Raw genomic sequence first — 23,451 nt, 5'->3', positions numbered from 1 at the left:
ATAAGGGAAGCAATTTATGAAGTTACATTTGATGGCCCTGATATGGTCAAATTCTCAAATTTATTGGTCCTGAAAAAATATTCAGAGTTATGGAGTCAGTGGACACTGGAACAGAAACATCAATTATTTAAAGAGATCCGAGTAAATCTGATGGAGACAGAGTGATGGTTGGTGGTTTTGGGGGAGAGACTATTCCTGTCACCCAAACATGACTGAAATTGGGGGTTGGGCATCTCCCACCCCGGGAGTATAAAGTGTCTATTGCCTCACTCCAGGAATACATCATGGGCATAGATATTCTGTAGGATCTGGCTTTCCAGACAACTGTGGGAGAGTTCAGACTTAGAGATGTACTAGTATCTGGACGGTGCAGGCAGTATTAAGAGACCATGCGAAACATGGACCTATTTACCTGCCAAAACCGTGCCAGATTACCAGTGTAAGACAGTATAGCCTCCTGAGTGGACATGAAATATCGAGAATGGTGCAGGAATTAGAAAAAGTGGGCATTATAAGACCTGCTCACAGCCCACATAACTCCCCCCATATGGCCAGTGCAAAAGTCGGATGGCACGTGGAGAATGATGGTGGATTACAGAGAATTAAATAAGGTCATGCTGCCTATTCATCCAGCTGTACCCAATATTGCCTCCCTAATGGACACATTAAGTAGGGAGGTAAAAACCTATCATTGTGTCCTAGATTTAGCAAACGCGTTCTTCAGTGTCCCAATTGCTGAAGAATCGCAAGATCAGTTTGCGTTTATGTGGAGAGGCAGGCCGTGGACCTTTCAGATCCTGCCACAAGGGTACGTGCATTTGCCGACATACTGTCATAACCTAGCGACGTGTGACCTGGCTAATTGGAAAACAACTGATGATGTTATCTTATATCACGATACTGATTTTCTCCTGTTGACATCAGACTCACTGGAGGTGGTAGGACAGGCAGCAGATTCATTAACTGTCTATTTGCAACAGAGAGGATGGGCCATAAATCCTCAGAAGGTGCAAGGTCTGGGCCTGTCCGTAAAAGTCCTGGGAGTGGTTTGGTCAGGAAAGATCAAAGTATTACCCAGTGCTGTCATAGATAAGGTTCAGGCGTTCCCAGTTCTTCCAACACCAAAGCAGCTGCAAGAGTTTCTAGGTATATTGGGTTACTGGCGTTCCTTTATACCTCGCCTAGTTCAGCTGCTAAGGCCACTGTACAGACTCACAAAAAGGGGCAGCTAATGGGACTGGGGGAAAACAGAACAGGACGCTTTCCAAAAGGCAAAACTGGCAGTTAAACAAGCCCAGGCATTGGGTATATTTGATCCTACCCTCCCAGCCGAGTTGGACGTTGACGTTACTCAAGATGGCTTTGGTTGGGGCCTGTGGCAATGCCAGAGTTCTGTTCAGACTCCCATTGGTTTCTGGCTCAGGTCTGGCGTGGAGCAGAAGAAAGATATACGATGACTGAGAAACAGTTACTGGCTGCCTACTCTGCATTACAGGCAGTAGAGCTGATAACTCAAACAGCTGAAATCATAGTTAAGACCACTCTGCCGATTCATGGGCGGGTGAAAGATCTGACCCACCTTCCTAAGATAGGGGTGGCCCAAGCACAAACAGTGGCACGATGGGTCACCTACTTCAGCGAAAGGAGTAGTCTGTCCTCATCATCATTAAAAGAAGAACTCCAGAAGATCCTAAGCCCAGTGACATATCACTGTGATGCACCAAAAGAAACACTGGTTGCTCCACCAGAGAAGAGTCCCGTTCAGGAGAGAAAATATCCTATCCTGAAGATGCCTGCAGATGGGCAGAACTGCAAGCTGTGTGGATGTTTATAACCAAGCAACCCAGTGATGGTATCCTGAATATCTGTACACATAGTTGGGCTGTATACCAGGGGCTCACTTTGGATTACACAGTGGGCCACCCAGGAATGGACTATCCACGCCTGACCAATCTGGGGCAAAGACCAGTGGTTAGACACATGGAATGCCGTTAAATACAGGACTGTATGTGTCTACCATGTTTCTGGTCATCAGCCCTTACAGTCACCGGGAAATGATGAAGCTGACATGCTGGCCCAAGCTTGATGGATTGAGAATTCACAATCTGAGAACATCACCAGAAGTTACAGCATGTGGGACAAAAGACAATGTGGGCAGCTGCTAAAGCATGGGGACTGCCCATACAACTACCTGACATCATCCAGGCATGCTGGGATTGCAACTCTTGCTCTGAGATGAGACCGAGATTGTTGCCTGAAACAACAGCCCACCTTGCTATAGGATACAATCCTCTCCAGCAATGGCAGGTTGATTACATCAGGACCCCTCCCTCAGTCGGAGGAGGGAGATATGCCCTGACCTGCATTGATACCGCAAGTGGGCTACTGCAAGCCTATCCAGTACCGAAAGCAAACCAGGCATATACTATCAAGGCACTTACTAAACTGATGCCTGACTATGGGACACCTCAAGTCATCAAAAGCAACCACAGGACTCATTTTACTGGTGCAACGATACAGCACTGGACAGAAGAAAATAACATCGAATGGCAATTCCACCTGCCATATAATCCAATGGGGGCAGGCCTCATTGAACATTACAGCACTGTTCTTAAGGCTGCCCTGAAGACAGATTCCCAGTCCCTGCAGATCCCAAGACGGCAGACCCAGGGCCCTGAAATGTTACAGACAACATGGGCCTCCCTGCTTAGGATCCAAATTATGGGCACTGATCATCAGGTAAGACCCCACATTGGCAAAGAAAATAATCTTCTGTTCCCTGCCCCTGAGAATTTAGATCCAGGTACCCATAGGATCAAATGGCCTTGGAAGGTGCAGGTAGGACCAAAGTGCTGTGGCCTACTTGCACCTTGGGGGAGATTGTTGGAGGTGGGAGGCTTGGTAGTCCCTCCAGTAATAGGTACATGGCCTACTAATACTGTGGTCAACACTCCAATCTTCATTGCTAAAGGGACCCCCATCATGTCCCTATGGCAGATCAAGACACCCCCTTTGGTGCCTGATGTAGTTATGCAGCTGCAGACATCTGGTTGTGGTACAGACAGCCGGGACATGCCCCAGTACAAGCTGAAGTATTGACCCAGGATAGAAATACGCCTGAATCTTGCCCTGGAGAGCAGACCTTCCCCTCCTGGTACCTCTGAAACATCTGTATTACTCCCTGTGAGTCTTCGAGCCTTCAGGATCACTGGAAAGAACGAAATGCTGTCAAAGCATTCCAGTGTTACTGTCAGATCACGTGCAAAACCTGGTGACAGTCTACATGGGACTGATGGAGCATAGGACGGACCTGCACCTCACGACCACATGCCTCCAAGTAACATCATCGAGCACTGGCCCATAAAGGAATATGAACATTCACCGACTGTCACTCACCTTGAAATGTATCAACATGCGTTGGGATGGAAATTGCCTAAGAGTTGCAATGCATCAGATCTCTGTATTAAAGCTTCTCCTTTAGTCAACTCAATCATTGGTTCATGCCGTGAAGGGGTGGAGTGTATGGGAACTACTGAATCATGGCTTGAACCTCTGATTGACCACCTGAGGCAAACAATGAGTCAACCCTGGGAGCACAGGTGAAAACAATTCTCCTCTGCTATTGGAGGGGGTGAAGCCTGGCTCCATCTCTACTAGATTCCATTTAAGATCTTACTAGCAGTGGGAAAGGATCTCTTTTGGAGATTGCTCCTCTTGGAGTCTTCTCAGTGAGCCCAGGATAAGAGTAAGCTTTCCATCCGTTGTTCTTTATTGTGATAACATGTTTAGCCTAACTTTCCAGTATATTTCTTAATTATAACATCCATATATTCATTGATTATACAGGATCCCATCCAATCTGGCCTTGAACACCTCCAGGGATGGAGCATCCACAACCTCTCTGAGCAGCCTTTTCCAGCATCTCACCAGTCTCTTGGTTAGGAACTGCCCCCTGATATCCAACCTAAATTGTCCCTCCTTCAACTTAAAACCCTTTCACCTTGTCCTGCCGTTCTCTACCATTATTAAGAATTGACTCCCCTCCTGTTTGTAGGCTCCCTTTAGGTACAGGAGGGCTGCAATAAGGTCACCCCGCAGCCTTGTTGTCATGGTATTATGATTTTTAGTTATTGGTATTCCATACCATAACGTCATGTAGTGCACTGGGAGTTAAAAGAGTTAATGCTCCAGTTCCAGGCACCTGTCTGGATGAGAAGAACAACTACATACTATAGAGGACTTTGTGTTCACAGAGGGGATAAAAGCTTTCATAGATCAGCTGACCTGCCATTTTTTGGCTTTCCTCCCTGCTGCTCCTCCTGACCACATGCATAGCCTCAGCATTAGCGTAAGGCCTTAAGCTTTCAGATACTCTCTCATTATATTTGTTTTATTTGCTCTGATTCTAGTTATAATGCATTACAGTGCATTATCTTGCATTCAGATACCTTATTTGGTAAATTAGTTTGTTTCTAAGATTGTTGCTGCTTTTTTGTTTTGGGGCCCATCTCTCTACCTTTTTTCCCTTATCCCTTTTTCTGGAGGTGTGGATCTGCAGATACTTATGCTCTGCTAGTCACAGAACTGCGCCAAACCAGTCTGTAAACTGTTGACACTTCCTCAGCCTGTCTTTGTAGGGGAGGTGCTCCAGTCCCCTGATCATCTTTATGGTCCTCTTCTGGACCCCTCCCATCAGCTCCACATGTTTCATGTATTGGGCATCCCAGACCTCGATGCAGTACTCCAGCTGGGGCCTCACAAGGGCAGAATAGGGAGGGACAATCACCCTCCTTGTCCCTGCTGGCTGCCCCCTTCTGATGGAGCTCAGGATACCATTTGCTTTCTGAGCTGCAAGAGCACTCTGCTGGCTCATGTTCAGTGTTTTATCCAGCAGGACCTTTAAGTTCTTCTCTGCAGGGCTACTCAAGGTTTGCTCCTTCCAGTCTGTATAAATACCTGTGATTCCTCTGGCCCAAATGTAAAACCTTGCACTTTGCTGTGTTGAACCTCGTTAGGTTCATCCGGGCCCATCTTTCAGGTTCCTCTGAACGGCATCCCTTCCGTCCACCGTGTCACCCACTCTCAGCTTGGTGTCATCAGCAAACTTGTTGAGGTTGCACTTAATTCCAATATTTATGTCATTGATAAAGATGTCAAAGAGTACCAGTCCCAAGACTGGGGAGATACCTGGGAGATACTGCTTGTTATCAGCCTCTACCTGGACACAGAACCATTGACGACCACACTCTGCCTGCAGCCTTCAAAGCAATTTCTTATCCATCAGGTGGTCCACCCATCAAATCCACATCTCTCTAATTTGGATATGAGGATGTGGTGGGAGACAATGTCAAAGGCCTTGCTCAAGTTCAGGTAAATGACATTGGTTGCCTTCCTTTTGGCCACCAATGCTGTCACTCCATTGTAGAAGGCCACCAGATTGGTTAGGCATGACCTTCCCCTGGTGAAGCTGTGCTGGCTGTCTTGGATCACACACTCCTTCCTCATGTGATCAAGCACGCCATTCAGGAAGATCTGTTCCACTACCTTCCCAGGAACAGAGTGAGACTCACAGACTTGTAGTTCCCCGGATCCTCCTTACTCCCTTTTTTGTAAATGAGATTGACATGACCCTTCCTCCAGTCACTCAGGACCTCACCTGACAGCCACAGCTTTTCAAATATGATGCAGAGCAGCTTGGCAACCACCTCAGCCAGCTACTTCAGAACCCTGGGATGCACGCCATCTGGCCTCATAGATGTGTACACATTCAGTCCCATGAAGCGGTCTTGGACTTGCGCTGCCCTTACAGTGGGGGGGGGGGGGGGGGGGGATTTACTGTCCCAGTCCCCACATAGAGGTTTAGGGATGCTGGGCACAGGGATGCGAAAAATATTGGAATCCTGGCTGCCAGTGAAGACCAAGGCAAAGAATTCATTCAGTACATCAGCCTTCTCCACAGCTGTTGAAGACAGCTCTCCTTTTACGTTTACCAAAGGAGGTACTCTCGCTTTAGCCTGTCTCTTCTGGCCAATGTACCTGTAGAACATCACATATTGTTTGTCACATCCTTTGCCAAGATCAGTTCTGCCTGTGCAGCGCCTTTCCTGATCCCATGTCTGCAAGTCCAGATGGCATCCCTGTATTCTTCCCAGCTGACATGCCCTTGCTTCCAAAACCTGTATGTACCTTTCTTCGCCCTCAGTTTGCCCAGCAGGTCCTTGCTAAGCCATGCCGCTTTCCTGCCTCCTCTGCCTGCTTTCATATTCAGAGGGATGGAGAGCTCTTCTGCTCTCTGGAAGGCATCCTTCAAGAGCAGCCAGCTTTCCTCAGCATCTTTGTTTTTAAAGACAGAATCCCAGGGGATTTCGGCCAACAATTCCTTAAATAGCCCAAAGTTCGCTCTTCAGGGCTGTTCAGGGTCCTGATCCCATGCTTCGCCAGGCCCACATTCCTCAAGATCACAAACTCAACCAGGGCACGGTCACTGCAGCCCAGGCTGCCTCCAACCATAACACCTTTAATGATCTCCTCCGCATTGGTGAGCAGCAGGTCCAGCAATGCTTTGCCTCTGGTTGGTTTGTCCAGTACCTAAACCATAATATTATCATCAGTGGATTTCAGGAGTCTCCTGGATCTTTTGCAGCTCACAAAAACTTGTAGTTTTTACAACAGATACACAGATGATTCAAGTCTTCCACCAGGAACAGAGCCTGTGAGCATGATGTCTCCTGCAACTGAAGCAAGAAGGCCCTGTCAACAGGCTCTCCTTGATCAGGCAGTCTGTAATATACCCGTATCACCAATGGCCTTTATTAGTCTTATCCCTAATTCTAACCCAAAGGCTTTCAGCCTGTTCCGCACTGTTTCTCAGAATTAGCTCCTCACAGTCTAACCTGCCTTTGCCCTCAATGGAGGGCAACTCCCCCAGCCCTCCTACCTAGACTATACCTTCTAAAGAGCTGATACCCCTCAATCATGGTATTCCAGTTACAGGAGTCATCCCACCGTGTTTTCATAACAGCAGCAAGGTCATAATTTTCCAAGTGCTTCACGGTTTCCAACTCTTCCTGCTTATTTCCCAGCATAGGTATAAAGGCATTACCACTGGGCTTTCCATCTCACCAGCTTTCTAGAGGATCCAGGATCCCCTAGAACAAACAGCATCCCCATGCCTTTCTCCATGCCTTTGTACTCCACCCTCTTCAGACATCAAATTTGGGGTAAACCCTTAAACTACCCGCTCAACCCCACTGGTCCTTATTTTGTCCCCTTCCCCCGTCATACCTAGTTTGAAGACCTTTCAGTGAGTCCCACCAGTTCCTGGGCCATGATCCTTTGACCCCTTGGAAACAGGTGAGTTTCATCTGTAGACATCATGCCAAGTGCAGAATAAATTGTCCCATGGTCAAAAAAATCAAGATCCTTGTGTTTGCACCAACCTCTAAGCCATTTTCTGAGGTGGGTTTTCCTGATTGTCTCAGTATCCTTCCCCACCACTGAAGGGATAGAAGAAAACACCTGCATACCCGCTCCATCAGCTACCCACTCCATTCCCATGAAGTCCTTTTTGATAGTTCTCAGGATTTTCTCAGCAACTTCATCACTGCTGGCCTGAACTGTAGATAAAGGATAATAATCAGAGAGTGAATCAGACCAGGAAGTTTCCTAGAGATATCCCTGACCCGTTCCCCAGGGAGGCAGTACACGTCCCCAAGGGTAGGGCCAGGCAGAAATAAAGGGCCCTCCAATCTTCTCAGCCAGGAGTCGCTTATGACAACCACCCTTCTGTCCTTCTGTACGGAGGCAGTCTTGAGATGTGGAGTCGACTGCTTTGAGACAGCCTAGTGAGTGGACCTCACACTGCAACCTCTTTCACCTCTCCCTCAAGTTCCAGGGCCTCAAACCTATTTTGCAGAGGCACCTGGGGAAGCGAGGATGGTCAGGATGGAGTTTGTCTACATCGCTGAGTCATGACCCATTTCCACTCCTCCTCTCAAATTGTGTCACTCTGCTCAGCAATGGCAGGGCAGGGGGTCCACCACTGTCTAGTGAATATTGCCAGTGTCTGTCTCGCAGAGAGTTACAAGTCTGTCACCTGCTCACACTCTCTGTTACTTCTTAATCTCTCACTTCCTCCTTGAGTACAGCCACTATGCTGAGCAGGTCACCCACCTGCTCACACCTCACATAGGTGGAGTCCCTGCCTCCCTTCTCTGGTAGTAATAGACTTGCTGGAGCCAGAGACTTGAACTGCCACTTCTTCAGGCAGGGACTTTCTGAATTGCCATCTTCTTTCTCACCAGACTTTCTGCCTGGTGGAGACCATTGCAAGATATAGAATCGCAGAATTGCTCAGGTTGGAAAAGATCAACCATATACTGTTGGGGAGGTACCAGATAGATGGCCGGTCTACTAGTGGGCAGAGATACTATGCCCTGCTCTCCTGCCCTGCGCAAACTGCCACGCCTTGCCCTGTTTGCTCACCCTGTTCACAGCGCTCCCTAGAGGCAGATTTTAAATACTCATGGGATTGGTCCACCGCTGCTCCTGGCTCCACCCCCTTAGCATCAGATTACAGCAGAGAACAAAGTCAGCTGCTCCCTGACAGGTCTGCCCCTCAAACAGCCGAGGCAATTCCCTGCTGCCCTGCAGAATGCATCTGCTCCTTGTGGAGTACCTTGCCAAAAAGCCCTCTCTTCTCCACGCTGAACAAGCCCAGCTCCCTCAGCCTGTCTTCGTAAGGGAGGTGCACCAGCCCTCTGATCATCTTTGTGGCCTTCCTCTGGACACTCTCCAGCTTCCTGTCTTTCTTGTATTGGGGGCCCCAGACCTGGACGCAGTACTCCAGATGGCACCCCACCAAGGCAGAGTAGAGAGGGACAATCACCTCCCTGTCCCTGCTGGCCACCCAGCATCCATTTGCTTTCTGAGCTGCAAGAGCACGCTCCTGGCTCATGTTCAGTTTTTTATCCACCAGGACCCCAAGGTCCTTCTCTGCAGGGCTACTCTCAAGGAGCGTTCCTTCCAGTCTGTATAGATGCCTGGGATTCTTCCAGCCCAAGTGCAAAACCTTGCCCTTTGCTGTGCCAAGGCCTCACAGGGTTCACATGCGCCCATCTTTTGAGTTTCTTGAGGTCCATCTGGATGTCTTCACTTCCTTCTCATGTGTCTACTGCATCACTCAGTTTGGTGTCAATCAGCAAACTTGCTGAGGGTGCACTTGAGCCCATCATTGATGTTATTGATGGAAATGTTGAAGAGCACAACAGTACTTTTTCTCTGCATCTGAGCTGATGAATATCTACTCTTCACTGAAATGCTCTCAGGAGAAATGGTTCATTGGGATCACCGCATTGGAGACTAAAAAAGCTCTTTTAGTCCTCAAGAGCAATGCCTAGCATTCTATAATAGCCACAGCTGTACAGCCAAGGAAATAGAAAAACACTGGACTGAAAAGACAATTTTCATAAATACATGTGTTTTCTTGAGACTTCAAAATGTTAACCTACTGCCCTAAGCTAACAGTTTTTGGTAGAATATTTTTCTTGGCATTTTTTTTACTGTACAACATAAGTATAAATAATAATTAAGAGAAAGAGAGACATACATGTGACCTAGAACTGAAGCCTTATCTGCCTTTTCCAGAGAACAATGTAGAGGCCAGGTAATTAAAGCACTGCATGAAAGAATGGGAAAGGGAAGTGAACTGGGGAAAGCTTCCAGTGTGCTGCCTTTAATTACAGATGTGAAACTTCAGAAGAAATCTTAGGAAACAGTCTTTCTGGGGTAGCAATAGGAGCCTCAATTTTACAACACAGATACATCTAGTGCCAACTGACCCTTTGAATGCAATAGGGTAGTACATTCTTTGAAGGCTATAGAAACATTCTTCCTTCAGATAGGAAACATTATCACCATAAAATTATTAGATTTGTCTAGTAAAACCTGACAGCTAGTAATCCTGATTCAGAGACAAGGTCTTAGAAGAGATCTTTGCCCTACATGCATTCAGCTTTGTCTTTCAGCTAATAAAGCTTTTAGATAACAGTCAAACTATAAATTTGATTCCAAGTCCTGAAGGCAACACTACAGGAAAAAGAAAAAATATATATATATATATAAATATATATATATATATATATATATGTGTGTGTGTGTGTGTGTATATAAATATATAAATATAAATATATATATATATATATATATATATATATATATATATATATATAAACACAAGAAGAAAGCCCTGATAAAACTATATTAAGACTGAATTCCAGGAAAACATTGTCAAGATACATAGCCAAAATGAAGAAAGCAATACTTAACCTCGTAGAGCTAAAAAGAAAAGCACCATTTCCTTCTCAGATTCTCTGAGCCTTGAGAGACAGAGCCAGTAGCAAATTACATCTGTTTGAGTTCAGGTTCTAAGCACTCCGGAAACACAGGACTGAAAATAGTACACGTGGCAATACCCACACCAGGAGCTGGTTCTGTTTCTGGGAAGCTCCTGGCAATACAACTCTACCCATGGACTTTCTTTTTTAATCTGTACCTCCAAAGGCAGCAGTGACACTGTCAGAGCACCAGAAAAGGAGGACTGAAAAAGCCCATACCATACATCTGGTAACAGATCCATCAGCACTGAAATACAAGAATGTCACTTCTGCAAGTTCCACTGCCTCCCTCCTATGACTGCTGACGATGATCCTGGAATCAGAGGAACTGCACAATCAGTAGCCATGAACAGCGGCAGAACTGCAGAATTTAATAACAAGAAAGAGGCAAAGATCTTTTGACACTAGCTGTGTCAAAAGCTATTAAGTATATTCCAGTGTTCAAGAGCACTTTTTGCACACTTTTCTTCTGCTACCAGTTGTCAGAAGCAGCTTTCCACCCTACTGGGCCTGCCCTACAGATTCAGCAGGCTTCGATTAAGTGCTAACTCAGAGCAGCAACAGGCAGTCAACAAGAGAAATTTCTAACAAAGCTGTAGAATTTTAGTAGTCTTACTGCTCCACATACCAAGGATTAAATTACTGCTAACAGAGGCTGTACACACTTAAAACCTTCTGCTCCTTCTGTACAAAGTGTTTTTGTATACCTAAGAGATACAGGTGCAGGTACATGAAAGGTGACTTTTATCTAATGAAGTCAGAAATAAAAGTTGTTGTATTACAAATGACTTTATGAACTGCCTAGAGACAAAGAACATACGGATTTAACAAGTCTTACAAAATTAGTTCTTTTATGAGGCTACAATAACAATTCCAGTTTTACAGAAGCAAACGATAGCTGGTGCAGCTGGATTTTTGCACACTGTTAACTGAGAAGTTACAACACCAAGCAACTATACTGAGTTTCCCAGTACTTACTTCTGTGTAAGGCTAGATCTATTGTGCCAAGTAAGCTCGTTTTCTAAGAATAACAGCAACCCCCAAAAACATGGCAGCAAGTCTAGAAAAGATTTAGTGGATCTGAAGACCTGACTTCATGAAAAAAAACATTCAGGCACAGCAAGTCTGCAAGTACTTTTCAGAGAAAAGAACTACCCTGTTTTGCTTTCCAACTAAGAAGTAATATGAAGGATCATGAGAAGAGGAAAAATACATTCTATGTGTCTTTCACGTCTCACATTGCAGTACCATAGACTTAAACTACAGCTCACATCCTTGATGAAATTAAAGCACTACAGACTTTCTGTCACAACACAACATAGCTAATGTGAGGCAATAGTTGTCTCATTTGATGAATTTGTTTCATGTTTTCATAGAGTTGGCAGAACAGATTGGACAACTTTGGATTTTGCTTTAGACTTCCTGAATTCTTTTCTGGCTAGATAGACTAGAATTTTTTACTACATGAAAGTAGAAAAAGAAGGTTGGAAAGCTGAAGTAACACTTGGAATGAAACAATGCTTTATTTCCTGTTGACAAGTTTTCTTGTATTAACATCTGACCTTACCAAAGGAGCTCAAGTGACAAGGCTACCCAAACAGTACATTCATTAGTATCCTGCAAGAGATGTTTATGTAAATTAGGTTCGGTTCACTAACAATGAGATTCTGAAGCAGTCTCACATTTTGATGTTCCTCTCACCTTATGATCTGAAACAACCTGAGATACCTGCTTACAGCAGTACTCATCATTTGGTTGAAGCTGAGCTTGCTACAAACAAAATACTCTTATGTCCCCAGATATGCTGAATGAGGCCACATTTCATTAAATATCTAAAATATGTCATCTCTATGCAGAAGGGACAGAGAGGAGACTTGCTTTTTTTTTTTTTTTTTTCCCAGTAAACAATAACAAAGCCTAACTCTACAAATTCTTCAAAACGTATCAAGCCATCCTATCTGAATCCTTGGAAATAAGGTTTCAGAGAAATGGAAATGAGTCCTACAGACTCGTTCTTATTCACAACTGACAAAACAAAGCTTTGTCCCTGGTGACATTTCAACATCCTGATCTTTTTCCTTACCTTTTCTTCTTTAAAGACATTATTCAGTCCCACTAATTATTTTCCAATATTTAAGCATGATTAAGCAAACAGCGTACAAGCATTTGAATAAAACCACTTCAACTTAACACAGGTAACATTCTAGTGCCTTCTCAAAAGTGTCAGAAGAAAACTGCAGTAAGCTTTGACATCTGAAAAATAAAGCTGTGGGAAAGGTGGATAGCTCCATCATGTGGATTATAGCAATAGAGAAATGTCTGTATTAAAGGAAGGTCTGAACCAAGAAATGTATCAACTACCACGTCAATAAATCCCTGCAACAAAATCTTACATGAATGCCAGTTAAATATCAGAAGCCTGAAATTTTCCTATAGAATTAAGCAAGTCAGAGCACAGTAGAAAGGCACACTGAATGAAAATGCTCATGCAAATCCCAAGTAACATCATTATTCCAGTCTCAGACATGATCAGAGGTGAACACAAAATAATGCTGAAGCACATAAATGCAACCATTTTGGCATATAATTCATGTTTACAGTTTTTTAATTGAGATGATTAGAATGCACAGACCTCTGTTAGAGCCTTCAGCTGGGATTTGTATTCGCTTACTTCTTCTGTTAACGTGTCCTTCTTCATCTGTAGATCTCCCAGCTCTTTTCTTAAGGAATGGACCACTTCATAGAATCGAATCTAAAAGAACAGGATACATATTCAAAACAAAGACTGGCAAAAATACACATTTCTTTTCAACTGAGGCAGCTCTCAGTAAGGCTGCTTACTAAAAGCTACAGGTCATAGGTGAACACGAGGTCCCACACCCACCTGTGGCAACTCTAGAGCCTTTGACTAGCAATTTACCAGCTTAACTTCTAAGCTCCCTGAACCAAGCTACGTTTTTGTGGGGTGTGAAGCAAAGAAGAGAGATTAGTTTTGCTTTCTGACAGCTCAGTGTGCTAAGTCTGCTCCTTCTTCATCAAAGAAAAAGAAAGAGCAAGTGTAGAAGTGGGCACAGCAAACATCCAGGGAAAAAAAAACAACAGAGCACCCCCCACACAATATCAACACAACAGGTTGCACTATGGGTTCAGCTGCTTTACAGAACCATACTACTAGTATGTTTGGGTTTTGTGACATGCATTCTAACTGAAGCAACTGGAAAGCTTTGGTTTCAGCTCCTGTAGAACTACATCTTATCTGAACAAAACTCTTTTAAAAGGATTTTCTAACAACCTGTCCCACATATTCCTTCCTTCACCCATCCCACTCCAGTCACAGGCACAGTCTCATATAAAAAAGAAAATCTCACAGCTATAAAACTTTCCTAAAATGCTTTTACTGAACAAGAACACTACAAAACAGAGTAATAAAAACACAGTAGTGAAAAACAAAGCATAAAACAATGAAGAAAGAGATTTTATGACGTTACGCCCTCGCTCCTACTGTAACCTCCATGTTAACTCAATACCTAAAAGTATTTCTTTTGGGGGGTGAATAGAACACCAAGCATTATTTTCATGCAAAAATTACTGCATTGCTCCTCCCCTCCCATCCCTCAACATTTTGCCTTACATACAATTAAAGAAGAAAAACAAGTGAAAACACATAGATAAAGGAAGCGTTCCAGAGCAAGCAAATGCTTCCATGCAGGAAGGCAGGTCTCTGTTCTGCTGCAAACAGGAGACCATGAGAAGCATCGAAGGCTTTGATATGCCTAAGCTTACTTACATCTTTAATTTTGTTCATATTACAAGCAATAGGTTTTTAAAATTACAGTCTAATTTGACTCAGAAAATGGTATTGTAACTTTTTCCTTCATATTCTGTAAATTCCAAATGGCAACTATGAATTTTACTTTCATTTACAAGTGAACTAACTGAAGCTATTTTATTTCTATACCATTATCTTATTTTACAGTTTCATTACTGTTTCATTTTTGGAGTAATCTAGCCCTGTAATTTTTAAAGAGTTTTTCTCATGTAAAAGTGAAGTCACATTGTGTTGACATGAAACTGAACAGCAGAATTAGTTTTGTGTGTTCCTTCTAACTTCTGACCTACAATAGGCTTCAACTACTTCCTTATAGAAAATGTTTTAGAACTCCACACGCAATGCTGCTCTCTAGCTTAACTGTACTTAAGTCTTAACTACAGCTACCAACTGACTACAGCTTTCACCTGTCTGGATTATTTAGGAATTAGCCTGATGACAACTAAAGCTGATAACTGAATTTCAATCAAATCCTTTCCCCTCTAAAATTATTCTTCTTGAAAAACAAGTTTGTTGTCACCAACTGGTAGCCATTTGAAGTAGAATCACAGAACCACAGAATTGCTCAGGTTGGAAAAGACCTTACAGATCATCGAGTCCAACCACAACCTAACCATACTGCCTTCACTCTAACAACCCTCCTCTAAATCACGTCCCTGAGCACTGCATCCAAACAGTTTTTAAATACATCCAGGGATGGTGACTCAACCACCTCCCTGGGAAGCCTATTCCAGTACTTAACAACCCTTTCTGTAAAGAAGTGTTTCCTGATATCCAACCTAAACTTACCCTGGCACAACCTGAAGCTATTTCCTCTCGTCTTGTCACCTCTCACTAGTGAGAAAAGACCAGTCCCACTCTCGCTGTAAGCAGCTTTCAGCTATCAGAAGAGAGCACTAAGGTCTCCCCTCAGCCTCCTTTTCCCCAGACTAAACAGCCCCAGCTCCTTCAGTTACTCCTCATAGGGCATATTCTCCAAGCCCTTCACCAGCCTTATTGCCCCTCTTTGGATCTGCTCCAGCACCTCAGTGTATAGTTGGGCTAGAAACAGCAGGGTGCAAAAGAAGGGGAAATTAGCTTCTGTTAAATGCAGTTATCTGAAAACAGCTGCTTCAGTTAAGAGCCTTCTTAAAGAAGAGAGCATGTGAGCTGCAGAGGCAATAATTAAGCAAATGAAAGACACTGGGGAAAAAAAAAGAAAAAAAAAAAAAACAAATATCATTTTTAACAACTGTTTTCCCCTCAGGATTCAGAAGAAAAAAAATAGCATTTACCTATCTTTCTAGCTCATTCTGAACAACTTATTAAACTGAAGAACTGAGACATACCCACAGACTCATTTAAACAAACAAAAAGGCAGCTGAATTTATTTCGACAGGTGTGTGCATAAGATGCTCACAATTTTACACACCGCGTTTTATGATTCAACTGCCAAGCAAAGCACCAGTTCAGCGGCCTGAAGTACTTCCCATGTTTGTCATAAACTGTTTCTTAAAAAAATCACTCTTGTATGTGATAAAAACCCCTAACTTCTTACATACAATCTCACTTTTCACGTCCACATAAATCAAAGTTTTTACAAGTTCTTAACAAAGAAGCAACACTTTTTAAGAGAAAGATGCTTAAATCAACATTTCCACTTTGTCATCATCACTCAGGAGAAACATTGCTCCGTCTTTCTTTTAACACGTCACTACTGCGCCCCTTTGTGGAAGAAAAGAGAAATACACATAGAAATACACATCCCACTCGTTTCAACTCTGGTCAAAAATTCAAAAGATGATCTATACATTAAAAACCTGTACTCCTGCAGTATGTCCAGCGTACTTGGTTTCACGTTAATACAGATATTATATATAAATTTGTTTGCATGCTGATGAATTATATGGCGTAGTTTAATGCTGGTAAACAGTGGGGGGGAAAAAAAAAAAAAAAAAAAAAAAAAAAGGTTTTCAAGTCTGGAACTTTCTTGCTCAAATTTTCTGTAAGCAGAACTTTTTCTCACCAAGAGAAGTTTACTTAACATAAACAGACTGCTATCTGTCTACGCATAAAACTGCAACCTGAAATTGTATCTGTCTGGTGGTATGTAGCTGATCTCATAGGTCTTTTCCAAACTTGGTGATTCCACAATTTTATAAGCACATCATTCCTCCTTAGGTAAGCAAAGATGAAAACATCTGAAAAACTACGCCTTTCCCTCAGCATCCTCCCTTTCCTAAACTTTAGAAGTCAATTAGATGCATAGACAGGACATGTAAAACAGCTTTGTAGCCTCCCAGTGCCTGGATCTGCCAAGAAAGCTCAGTGATCGCTTATTCTTAAGTGGCATAGCCAAGTTCACACTTGATTCCATTAAGAAAAGTTGGGAAAAGAAGCAGAAAGCAGCATCTTACCACAGCGTATCTTTAGAATGTTTTCTTCTGGGGAGGGGAGCAGAGCAGCGTTGGGAAGGGATAAAAACCAGGAGTTCTTCAAAAGAGCAAACTGACACACATATAAGGAGGAAACAGGCTTCAGCAGAACTGTATTTGGTCACAGACAAAGTAGCCAGGTGAATGTCTGAGACAAGGAAAGGTACTGGGACAGAAGAGTGTTACTGACCACTGTCATTTCATGTATTTGAGAACCCTTTCCTGCACTCTAATACAATCTAAGCACACTGATTGTACTGCGACAGCTTTGCTTACAGCAGCTGGCAAGTTATCAGCTCCTGGAGTCTGTTCTGCCCAGCTTTCAAACTGCCTGTCAGTCAATTCCTGAAGTACTGAACCTTTCTGCACACTGGCTTCAAGCAAGCTGACAAGGAACTTAATTTGTGTTTAAAAATCTCCTTTGTTGACCATGGCAACACAGAACTCAACAGCAACAAACTACTTCCAGATAGTTATATTGAAGGCTAAAGGGAAAATAGGCAGTAGTAACCTAGTGGGCCTCGACCTCATCATTTTTGCTTTAGCACCTGGAGCCTTGAAGTTTTCCTAGCACTTTCAAAAGTATAAATTTTGGAACTTCTGAAACAGATGCTCCCAAGAATGTCTCCCTTCTGCCAACAGGAATAGGTTTTATTTCACTGTACATACCTATTACTACGATTTCTATCTAGCAACAGGATCATTCACACAATATTTGTACATAACTAATGCACTGAGCTTCTTAGAATGATCATCATTACAGCTTCCTTAATAACTACCTCTATAGATAAGTACAATGCTAACACTTTGGCGAATCAAGGTTTACATCCCTAAACCCTTTGCGTTCTCAGAAGCAAGCCAAGATGCTCTGGACATGCCAAAAATCTATGAAAGCATTGTACTTTCATTGCAAGCTGAGTTCCATCACTGACTCTGTATTGACACATGAGCCAGAATTAACAAACTTTTTAAAATAATGTAATAATGAAAGTATAATTTAAGCTACAGTCTGGCTTCTGGAAACGGCCAGTTGAAAGCATAACAAAAAAACAAGAGATGTTTTCAGAACTTGTTCTGGCAAGCTGAGTTAAAAATTCCTTCAGCCTGTTGTATTCCAGATGATCAGTGTGTCATTTACCATCATCTAACTGAACTACCTTATTTGTTTCACCTCCATAAAATGAATCAGCACTTCTATTCAACATGCCATTAAGAGGTTCTCTTCTTTACTCAAATCCAATTAGAATGCATGGATCCAGAAGCACATCATAGAAATACAGAGTTGCTCCGGTTGGAAAAGACCTTAAAGGTCATCGAGTCCAACCACAACCTAATCATACTGCCCTCACTCTAACAACCCTCCTCTAAATCACGTCCCTGAGCACCACATCCAAACAGTTTTTAAATACATCCAGGGATGGTGACTCAACCACCTCCCTGGGGAGCCAATTCCAGTGCTTCACAACCCTTTCTGTAAACAAGTGTTTCCTGATATCCAACCTAAACTTACCCTGGCACAACTTGAGGCCATTTCCCCTCATCCTGTCACCTGTCACCAGTGTGAAGAGACCAGCCCTGCTCTCGCTGTAAGCAGCTTTCAGCTATCAGAAGAGAGCAATAAGGTCTCCCCTCAGCCTCCTTTTCCCCAGACTAAACAGCCCCAGTTCCTTCAGTCACTCCTCGTAGGGCATATTCTCCAAGCCCTTTACTAGCCTCGTTGCCCTTCTTTGGACCTGCTCCAGCACCTCAGTGTCCTTTCTGTACTGACTCCCCTAGTCCTGTTCACTGCACCATTCCTGATACAAGCCAGGATGCCACGTCTGCACAGAAGTATCTCCTTTCTAGTTGGGAAGAATAAGAACAGACAAGTAGCCTGGCTCTGCTATATGTAGGTCCCCTAGATTTTAAATAGAAGAAATTTATAGCTTGGACTGGGTTGAACCTAGCCTACAGTCCTATTTCCATTTAGCTGCTCACTGCTCCCAGTTGAAGCAGGACAGAGGGAGAACAGGAGGACCTCAGAGAGAACTCAGGGGTCAAGTTTTCTCAACTGTTTAATAAAAAATGGAGGGAGGGGAATTTAAAAGAAAAAAAAGCAATGCTGAGACGTCACTCATCACCTCCCAGAAGCAGCCAGTCTGAGTGACAGCCACCTTGGAAGCTACCATCCCCCACCTTCCTCCTCTGCCTCCAGTTCCTCCAGTTTGTGTTGCTGAGCATGACACTACTATATCCCTTTAACCAATACAGGTCACCTTTCCCAGCTGTGTCCCCTTTCAACCTCATGCCAACCCCTGGCCTTTTTAGAGCCAAAGCAGCAGAAAGACAAAGCCCCAACAACTTACAATTTCCAGCAACAGCCAAAGCCCTGATGTGTTTCATCACTGTTTAGCCACAAAACCAAAACACAGGAAGATATAAAGCTGTCATGAAGAAATTTAATTCCAACCCAGTCTGACCTTCCACATGGCTGTATTTTAAGCCAATGCCGGACACAATACTCACAGAAACATATTCTGGGATGGAAAGCTGATCTTCAGGCAGAGACTTCAGCTTCTCGTAGCCATCCTTTGTTAATTCCAAGTCACGCAAACTACGACGGATATCTCCAGCCCTCTCCCTTAACTGATGATTTGTTTCCTCTAGTTGCTTTTGTCTCAATAAAATAGTTTCCATTTCTTGTCTCATTAGCGCCTGATGTTTTCTTTAAGATTGATTTGAAAACAGAAGACATAAAGTAGTGAGTAACACGAGTGACAAACACAATACTCTGCCTAGGGAGTAAGTTATGGTCATGTCACAGAAAAATGTAGAGTGACGTTAGCTATACTGTGTACATGTGTTAAAATATGTCTGTGTACATGTATATGCACACTCATGTAAAACCAGGAGCTTCATAGCTCAATACACTGTTCAGCAAAATTACGCTGATAACAGCCCAAAGGCACCGACGCCAGCAATCTGATTCTGAGAAGTGGCAATCTCAGCATGTGATGATTTTAATTCCCGTTAGCCTTCATTTGGCAATTTAAAAAGTTAAAAATATGAGAAAACAGTATTTACTTCTACACAAAATTCAAGAAACTGGTAAGCAACCAAATAAAGCCATATTAACTTCAGTGTGCATCTCGCTGACCTTCAGAATACACACAGTATGGTCTATTTCAGACACATCCCTTCATTTCCACCCCATGTAACATCCAAAGCTGGGGTCCTTTAAAAAAATTTAGCAAGTAACTTAAACAAGAAACTTTGAAACTAAAAAAAAAAATAACTGATAGCATTACAAGACTTTTTTTTTTCCCCTTAAGAAAACTACACATCAGCCAAGCAGTCAGAGAAGGACAGCTCCTGTATACAGTGTACCATGCTGTTAAATGGGGATGTCAGGTAATAGACAGCAATGAGATGAAGAAATAAGGAAAGCAGTTCAACCTTTTTGCGTCCGTTAAGATTAATTTGCACATTAGCACTTTTTTACTGAGCACTCCTCACCAATTCGCATACAGGCAAACAAAGATATTCCAACCTTGTGCAAACAGGCACACAGACATTGCTCTGCTAATGAGATACCCTTATTTGGGAGACTTTACTATAACTAATCCCAAGTCTAGCTTCACAGCATTAAATCTGTTCCAAACTTATTAAAGAATATGGCTTTGAATTCGTCACATACTCTAAGCTGGTGTACTTTGTACCTTGATACAGTTAAATAATGCTGTATTTCACAGACCTATCACAGGTGTTAAAACAATTAATTGACAAAGTAACTTGGGAAAGCCTGCTAGCCAGTCTATTTTCAGCTATATATGAATTCAAAAGTTGCAAAATAGCAAGGAGAAAGGTAAGTTTTTACTTTGTTAACAGAAAGTCATTCTGGGAAAGCATTTCTGACCAACTAGCAATTTTCACTGGAAGTGCTGAACATTATTTTCCCAAGGTATCCAGGCTGCAGTATCAATCTGCCTGGGGGTATCGAGGCCCTACAGAGGAATCTGGACAGGCTGGATCACTGGGCTGAAGCCAATGGGATGAGGTTCAACAAGGCCAAGTGCCGGGTCCTGCGCTTTGGCTGCAGCAACCCCAGGCAACGCCACAGGCTTGGGGCGGAGTGGCTGGATGACTGCGTAGAGGAAATGGACCTGGGGGTATTGATTGATGCTCGGCTGAACATGAGCCGACAGTGTGCCCAGGTGGCCAAGAAGGCCAATGGCATCCTGGCTTGCATCAGAAATAAGAGTGGCCAGCAGGAACAGAGAAGCGATTGTCCCCCTGTACTCAGCTCTGGTGAGGCTGCACCTCCAGTACTGCGTCCAGTTTTGGGCCCCTCACTGCAACAAAGACATTGAGGCCCTGGAACGTGTTCAAAGAAGGGCAACAAAGCTGGTGAGGGGTCTGGAACACAGGCCTTATGAGGAGCGGCTGAGGGAGCTGGGATTGTTCAGTCTGGAGAAGAGAGGCTCAGGGGAGACCTCACTGCAGTCTGTAACTACCTGAAGGGAGGTTGTAGTGAGCTGGGGTACAGCCTCTTCTCTCGTGTAACTAGTGATAGGGCTAGAGGGAATGGCTTCCAGCTGCGCCAGGGGAGATTTAGGCTGGACGTTACGAAATAGAACATTTCTGAAGGAGTGGTCAGGCACTGGAATGGGCTGCCCAGGGAGGTGGTGGAGTCACTGAACATGGAGGTGTTCAAGAAATGTCTGGACACTGTGTTGAGGGACATGGTTTAGTGAGTGCTATTGGTGATAAGTGGATGGTTGGACTGGATGATCTTGAAGGTCTTTTCCAACCTTGGTGATTTGGTGATTCTGTGATCTTTGTACTCTCAGTTTCAGGGAGAGCTCAACTCAAACTTACTTTAGAATGGAAATTTTATTACAATCTGCCATAGAAATCCCATTTCTGTAACTCATGATCATCATTTTTCATTAACACGAATTCACATTGATTAAGTATTAAAGAAGAAGGTTTTTGTGTTACTTGCCATACCTAGCATCTTCTTGCTGCAATGCCAGCTGGCTATCCAGTCGCAAAGACAACAGCTGCTTCTGATGGATTGCATCATTCAGCTTCTCTTCTAGCTCTTCAATCTAAGAAGTATAAATATAAAATGAAGTTACCTTGTTCTTTGTAGAATTTTTTTTTTTTAAATCACAAGTAGAGAACCCAATGCCCTAGAAAGTACAGTAACTAAAGATCTCTACAATAACAAAATCTATAATTACACTAAAGCTTTGAAAAATAAGATATGGAGTTTGCTCTAAAAAACTCAAAACTAAAAAAAAAAAAAAAAATAGTTCTGGAACTGATGTATTTTGATCACATAGGTACTTGAATTCAAATGATTTCAAACTATCCTTTAAACTTTGGTCAACAAGCTAAGGAAAGCCACAGCTGTATGAAAGGTTGTAAACATGAACCTCACACAGGCAGGGCAAAGTTTTTACACCTTTCAAAATCCCATGCATCTTTACTGAAACCGTACACAACAACAAAACCTCCTACTATTAATTAGCATGCCAGTATACTTTAGCCACACCTTTGCTATCAAATCAAGGAATGCTGCTGATGAGGTTTACTCGCTTTCACTAACTTCTGGTCAAAAGCCCTGTTAAGTTGCTCACATCAGTGATTAATCATTTTTTCTTTCTGAAAAGAAAAAAAAAAAATCTTTTTCCTTTGTTTTTGGAAGTGGAAAAACTAAAGAAAACCAGTTTGGTCTGGGCAGCCTGGTCTAGTGACACTGCCCACAGCAGAAGGGCTGAAACTATTGGATCTTTGAGGTTCTTTTCAACCCAGGCCACTCTGATTCTATGATCCCACCTCATCCATTCCTAAGAATGAGGCAGCAGCCAAGTCATTTAAATCTTCCATATCCCTCTTTCCCTCCTTCTGTGATTTAAAACCAATACAAATTAAAGAAGCATAGAATGGACTCTGTTGGAGGGGAAATTAAAGACCACTGATTTCCAAGCCCTGCTGCGGGCAGGGCTGCCCCCCACCAGCTCAGGCTGCCCAGGGCCCATCCAAGCTGGCCTTGAGCACCTCCAGGGATGGGGCACCCACAGCTTCTAAAGAAGCGGCTAACGAGGGTTCCAGCACGCAACCCACAGATGCTCTTTTGAGAACTCAAGCTTCTCCTTGAAAGCACCAGAAACAGCATTGCGCGACAAAATTCACGTAACAGCTCTGACCTTGGTCAAGTATTCCACTTTCAGGTTGTCGATCATGAGGTTTTTCTGAGACAGCTCTATCTTCAGCAGCTGCAGGCCGTGCAGCAGCTCCTTGCGCTCGATCAGCTGCCTGGTGACCCGCGCCGCGCCCTCCCGCTCCTCGGAGGAGGACAGCTCGTCGGTGGGGACGGTGGTTTCCAAGCTGATGTCCTCCGACTCCAGGGAGCTGGAGACGTTCGCCTTCCGGCCTTCCCCGGAGCTTTTACGGGACATTTTCTTACGCCGTTTGCTTCTTTAAGTTACGAGCCGCCCTGAAGAGCCAACGGCAGAAATCGAGACCACGAAGGCGCTGCACCGTGATGGAAACGAACCGAGCGAGACCGCTAAGCGCAATTCCACACGCGTCGTTCCCCTCCCCCGAAGGAAAACGCTCACGGAAGGTCTGAAGAGGGCGCTTTCCTGAGGACTCCTTCCCGAGAGCTGCCCCTGCGGCGGTTCCGGCCGCAAGAAGCTGTAACGAGGCGCCGCGCTGCCCGCTGGAAGCGCGCGGGCGGCTGGCTGACCAACCGACCGTTAACGGCCGGCGGGAGAAAAGCGCTGCCCCGCGCCCGCCCGGATACGGGGAAAAGCCACAGCTGGCG

The 23,451-nt window shown here is 43.8% G+C and overlaps 1 protein-coding gene across 1 annotated transcript in view; it reads right to left on the bottom strand.

Annotated features, from left to right (window-relative positions):
• The window catches only part of PIBF1 (progesterone immunomodulatory binding factor 1), a gene marked incomplete at both ends in the record, with an annotated part of 161,532 nt that extends 138,449 nt beyond the window's left edge, over nt 1-23,083 (bottom strand). Inside the window, 4 exons of the mRNA XM_079547492.1 lie at nt 13,027-13,146; nt 19,143-19,341; nt 21,627-21,727; nt 22,832-23,083. Of these exons, the coding sequence (XP_079403618.1) occupies nt 13,027-13,146; nt 19,143-19,341; nt 21,627-21,727; nt 22,832-23,083 (672 nt within the window). The remainder of the gene's footprint in view (nt 1-13,026; nt 13,147-19,142; nt 19,342-21,626; nt 21,728-22,831) is intronic.
• Nucleotides 23,084-23,451: the final 368 nt, after the last annotated feature.

Source organism: Tetrao urogallus (assembly GCF_951394365.1).
Source record: "Tetrao urogallus genome assembly, chromosome: 1".
Lineage (NCBI taxonomy): Eukaryota > Metazoa > Chordata > Aves > Galliformes > Phasianidae > Tetrao > Tetrao urogallus.
This window is presented reverse-complemented; position numbering and strand designations above follow the sequence as displayed.